Genomic DNA, 6,472 nt, shown 5'->3' on the forward strand with positions numbered 1-6,472 from the left:
TCACTGTTACTTTATTTAACCGGTAACCATTTAACTCCCACCGAATACGACCTAACCTTTCAGTTTTCTGTTCGAGGTTAAGTTGCCAGTTTCGCTTACAATTTCTGCGTATTTTACGCTACGTAATATCAGAAAACGTACAAAAATATTATACGCGTATAAACGGTACGAAATTCGTAAAAAGAAATTGTATTTGGGAGCCGCGGACGGCCGACGACCCACAGTTTGGCCACCGGATATAGAATAACCTATAGCCATACCACGGACTTTTCCGGGTCGGATCTCGCGACTTACCCGCCATTCACCCACGGCCACTCTATACGTAATTTACGCAGACGAAACGCGTAGATTTAGGCAAACGCGCGGGAGATTTTACGGAATTCGATAAAACCTCCGAGACCCCGCATTCGCGTCTCGAGCAGTTCCGTAAATTCAATCTCATCCGTCGAAGCAAATTCAATTTACCTTCCATTTTATATAATAGAAACAGTTTACGCGACGTAAATCGGATATTTAATGCGCGGAAATAAGGAGGACGCTTTAAAAGGTACGGCTTAAACACATACGTGCGTAAATTCAAAATTAAAAAGATTTAATAACGATCATAAAAAATTACAACGACTTAAATTACAATTATTATTTATAACAATATTTATTGTGCCAGTTGCCTGGTAAGGTGTAAAATGTACGCGAGTGTACACAAACAAACGAATTAACTAACAAACAATAATCTTAAAGTACGTAGTACATTACTCATTCGTATAAATAACGTGCGTCCGGACAACGATCCGATAAGCTTTGGCACTGTTTATTAATTAAAAACATTTAAAATACATTAAAGGAAAAAATATCTGCTTTTATTTATCCAGAATTTAATTCCGCTTCGATTAAAAGCGTATAATTAATTCGTTTACCGAGGTTCGAAGTAATACAACGTTAGAACGACGAACGACGTACGAAATACTACGCCGGAACGAACGACTATTCTTTGCGTCGACGTAGACCCACATTTCCAAACCAAAAGTTTGCTTACGTACACGGAAAACAAAGTCTCAAATTAGGTAAATATCTGGCAGCAAAAGAATAACTAGAATTACGCTAATGACGATTAGTATCAAAATAACGTAATTCTGTCCGATTGGATGGAAATTAGATAAACTTGGCCAGTCAAACTTTAAAATCAGTTAACCCATACGGATTTAACAATTAAAACTAGATTGAAATAGCCCGGCGTTATTCCCGATTCGATCACTCGGCTGGAAATGGCCAAAACACCAATTATAATTAACAACAATCCTCTTTAAAATGTTTCCGACAACTGATTTTTGGGCCACCCAGTACGCGCTATAAATACAGAATTTACAAGACAAAATTTTTTAAATAGAGAAACAATTACCAAGCAAATTCTAAAATAAGTTTATAGTCAAATTAGTTTTTGTCTAACAATTTATAGACGTAGATTTAATCCTTAATTTAAATGCGCTAACGACGCGCGGGGCATTTTTCCCAGCGGGATAAAGGGATTTTACTGTTTTTTCTAATTATTCAATTTTAATAAGATAGGATGGGAAAGCTACCGAAATAATTTTTCTCGCTGAAAATTTTAATTAAAATTATTAAGAAACGATATAAAAACGACTCTTTGGACCGAAAACGGTACATAAAGGCCATTTTAACGATTAATAATTATAATTATTTACGCGCGTGAAACATTTGCAGAATTGGAAACGAACACGCGCCGCTTAAAATTTTACTTTAGGTTTTTTTTTTTTTTGGTTATTACTTATTAAAAAAGTGTCTTTGGAGATTTAAATGCTCAAAGAATAAGCATTAGAAAAAAGTTTATATCTAGCGCCAGCGTTTAAAAACAATGGTTATGGCAATTACTACTACAAAAGTATTTCGTTAGCGTTTATACAATGCTCTTATTCTCTACGCCATTCGTTTGACTGACAATAAAGAGAAGACTAACGATAAAAGAAGCCAGCTTATTTACGAAACTGGAAACGTAGCGCTATTTTATAAAAGTTATTGGAACGTCGGAGAATGCTTATACGGAACAAAGAAGACTATTTCGAAAAAGGTAAACTTTGGCTAATACGCTATTTTCAAAGAACGTAAGCAAAACTGCGCGTATAGATTTTTCACTCGATAAACTACGCTATTACATTTGCACCGTGAAACGAAAATCCAAACATTTAAAACAAAACCCTGGTCTACGTACCAATCGTTAGCTTCTTGGCGCATCTTCCGTTTGCCACGACGATAACGAAGGGTTTAATAAATGATTCTTTCGAAAAATCGAAGACTGGGAATAAACGCTGTTGAGACCGATAAAGAAAAGCCGGAAAGGATCTGCCTTAGTCATCTTTGTTACATCGAAGACAGTACAAGAATTGTTGGCAGTCGGTAAAATGTGTTAACCGAAGACTGCCTATAAGTAATGTACATTATTATTATTAGATGATATTTCCAGTTACCTTTTCATTCTATCTCGCGCATTATTTTATATTTTATGAATTTTAATTAATCGCGTTCTTATATTTAATATAGTAATATAAAATGTAATAAATTATAGAACAGATTTTCAAATTTTACCATTGCCGTCGAAGACTTACTTTTAAAATAAATTCTTGGAATACTTTTTCCCCCAGCGCTTTCGTTAAGAAGTTAACGTCTAATCGATGGTAAATAATTGTGAAATTCTAAACTATCGACGAGTCGCTAAGTAATACGTTTTATTTACCACGCGGGTTAATAAACCCGGAAAATAACTTCCGATATACAATGGTCTGCGGACGACGATGGGTGAATGATTGTCTCTAAAAACCGTCCGGATAATTACGCAGCCGTCACTAATTCTTCTCTATTTAATAAAGTGTTCTTCACCACAAACGGCTTAGTCGTTCGATGGTAAAACATTTATTAAATTATACGGAAACACGCTCCAACTAATTTTCGTCCTTATAAAAACCAATCTCTCGTCACAGTTTTATAATTACTTGTAAAATGGATTTGTTTTGTCCAAACTAGAAAAAAAAAAGATTTATAATAATCGTAAGATGTTTTAATAGTAATTAACTTAATTTTTAAAAATGTTAAAGAAACTCACCTAAAATTGACACGAATTTGGGATATCCTCTAAATTATTGTAGATATTTTAATTAAGTTTGAAAAAATGATATAATTACAACAACAACGACGACGACGACGACATATTTCTGGAGTTTGGAAACCGTTTAATCGTCTTCTGCCAGATTGAAAAGAATTTCGTTGATCTGATAAATGGCCAAATTTCTCTTTCTGGACGACATCTTTCTTAATACCGCCGCTAAATACTGACAGAAGTATCCTTCGGCATCGTTCTGAATTGGTGTAAATTTTAAAATGTTATTGTCTTCGACGGTCGATATGTGTCTGTAAATATCGGCGGAATGCGCAAATTTTCTGAAATGTAAAGCGATTTCGTCAATGTACCGTACGTGTTATTCGGATCCGTTATTGTAAAATACTTACGATCCAATAAAAGCGTTACTATTCGCTATATTTATTTAATCAAAAATGCAAATTACATTGTATCCAGTAGATATATTTATTATTCGAGCGCTAGAGGATGATTAAAATAGTTCCGAAATAATCTATTAAATATGACATTTACTAACCAGTTTATTTTAAAGTTAATATTTATTTATTTTTAAATTACCTACGACAATTTGACAGAAAATGAATTAAATTTTTTCTCTAAAATGTTTACTCCCGAGCAAAAATATTCTTTCTCCTCGATATCCATTTTTTTTCTTTGCTTCCAAGTAAGCGTAATAAATATAAATTCTATAAAATACCGTAGAAAATCTTTGTTTGTACTTTATATCGCGTAGGTATTTTTAATAATATTTTGCGATATAAATATTTTCAAAAATATGCGCGTTGTTATTTACCGTTATTTAAAAATGTATAGATATTACCAAATATCTGTCGCTGATCAAACGTTATCGAATGATAGAAAAAAAGTACCAGACGTTACGCCTTTGTCGTCTACCAAGCGACGATGGAACTGAATAAACTCGCGCATTTTTACCCGTTCCTTCTTTTATCGGCTACGTTCCACATCTCTCGCCTAACATTGTTTTAAATCCTCTTTCATCTTCTCTAATTTTATCTCGTATATTTGATTTTTATCGGGTTGTAAGAGAACTTCAAACCAACGTATTCTCTCTATAAGGAGTTTCTTTGATCCTAGCCTGTTTTTTTTTGAAAATCGAGAAAGTCGGCTCTCCAGTTTGTATATTAAAACATATTTGTATATTGTATTTCAAATTTTGATTTATTAGAAAATGCTTATTCCGCGTCGGTAAGAGTCAAAAATTTGAATAGATAATACTGAAAAACAAATGGCATAAAATATAGCTTAAAGAATACGGCGGGTGATGGGTTAACGAACGGTTCGGACTGCGAACAAATCGAACGGCCAACGCTTTCGCCAAAGATTTTTACGTTGCGATAACCAAGGCATTTAAGATTTGTAAAACTATATTTTAATGGCATCTATACGTGGTTTACGGAATGACACTTTCACAGTTGTATACATAACTTTTAATTAAATTTCTTATGACTGCTGTTTATATATAAATATTATAAAGTCTCTGTAAATCCGCACGAAAAATATATAAATTTTCGGTTTAGCGGTAGACCATCACACAGTAGATAGCTAATTACTTCTCTTTATTTAATCACTGTAATGCATTTCGGTCCTATTAAAGAACCCTCTTCAGTACTACAAAATATAAATATTATAATAAACCTTATGCGAGTAAAACTACCAATGTAACAATTAATATTTTAGTTTTTCATTACCATTTAGGTACACAGCTTGGATTCACATTTCATTAGCACTTTCATATCAAGTGTATTTAGTAACGTTTTCTGATTGTCTATGGTCGTATTTCTAAACTACTATAATAAATATTATTCTAGATATCTGCTGTGTGATGGTCTACCGCTAAACCGAAAATTTATATATTTTTCGTGCGGATTTACAGAGACTTTATAATATTTATGTATACATAACCTTTTTTGCACTAGTTAATTTCTGTTTTCTGAATTTTTGTAAGCGCTCTTCTGAACTTTTTATTTAAAAACTGATAATATTATGCGCCCTGAAAAGAGTGGAGTGTCGATAACTGCGTTCGCTATAGAAACTAAGCGAGAGATAATAGCCAAGGTACAGAGTGGGCGGAAGATGTCCGATATTGTAGGCGGACGACTTGGACGGGTCTACAGTAGATACCATCTCAGTTAAGAAAGACGTAATCAAAAAGACTCGAGCAGATAACGGAGTAATGAAAATAGCGTCTGAAAAACAAAGATGCGCCATCCGTGAAAAAATGGAGCGATTGCTTTTACTTTGTTATTTTGTTACGTAAAAAAATGTAGTAAGAAAGCATATAATTCTTTATCTGTTTTTTGGGGTAACCGGAACGAATTAATCAAATATCCACAAAAATCTACGACAAATCAATAATCAGTTAACAAAAAATTCAGAGAGAGAACGTGGCCTTGGACGAATTACGTTCGTTAACCCATCACCCACCGTAGTTTCGTCAAATTTAAGGAACATATTACACGAATGGAAACAGACAAAATTCAACAACTCGATCAATGGCATTAATTAACAAAAACTTGACAAAATGGAATGAAAAAACAATCGACGTAGCCGACAGACGAGTCAAAATATTTAATGAAATGTGCGAAACAAATCTTGAATTCCAAGGTTTTAATAATTTAATAAAATTAGTCTGTCGATTTTTTGGAATTTCAAAAAGAATATTTTCATTCTGAATTCCCCGTGGTCAAAAGAGAAGCCAAAATTAAATATCCAAGCCACGAAAGTTCGTAGTTTCAATCTTTACTTTTGCAATATTTAATAAGCAAAATTGTGACTTATGTTGCAGTAAGTTTTATGATGAAATTGAGTGACCAAAATTTAATATAAACAAATCTGAAAAATATGCTTGGCTTGACTCTAGGAATCTTACAAGCTAATTATTAAATTTGAAATCAGACGTTCATAAAAATATCATTTTTTTGTTATTAGATTTTCAAAATACAGGTAACCCTCGTATAACACTGTAGTTACGTTCCAAAAAAATTGCCGTGTTATGCGAAACAAAGAACTAGTACGAAAAGGAGGGTTAGGTTCCAAAAATTAAAAAAACATGCTACTATATTTTCATAATTAAGATAAATATCTTTATTAAAATTTTCTTAAGTGATACATATTAATATAAATTAAACAATGTTTTCTTTGTCATCACTAAAAGCACTATTAACCGAGAGCATTTTCTTTTTGGCAAGTTATCCTTATCCTCTGAGCATTTTTCTGCATTATCTTCAGATCCATGCTTTACCTTTTGAAAAAAGTATGTAATTTTAGATTGCTTGCTTCTAGTTAAAAGGTCTTTATAAATTTCCT

At 32.8% G+C, this 6,472-nt stretch overlaps 1 protein-coding gene across 1 annotated transcript in view; it reads right to left on the reverse strand.

The window, feature by feature from the left end:
* Window positions 1–575: 575 nt before the first annotated feature.
* LOC111630391 overlaps window positions 576–6,472 on the reverse strand; it is a 23,961-nt gene continuing 18,064 nt past the window's right edge. The window contains exons 3-4 of the mRNA XM_023374482.1: window positions 3,113–3,447; window positions 576–3,029 (exon numbers count right to left, since the gene is read on the reverse strand). Of these exons, the coding sequence (XP_023230250.1) occupies window positions 3,240–3,447 (208 nt within the window). The 3' untranslated portion in view covers window positions 576–3,029; window positions 3,113–3,239. The remainder of the gene's footprint in view (window positions 3,030–3,112; window positions 3,448–6,472) is intronic.

The sequence above is a fragment of the Centruroides sculpturatus genome, unplaced genomic scaffold, assembly GCF_000671375.1.
Source record: "Centruroides sculpturatus isolate CEXI.00-Female unplaced genomic scaffold, Cexi_2.0 scaffold509, whole genome shotgun sequence".
Classification (NCBI taxonomy): Eukaryota; Metazoa; Arthropoda; class Arachnida; order Scorpiones; family Buthidae; genus Centruroides; species Centruroides sculpturatus.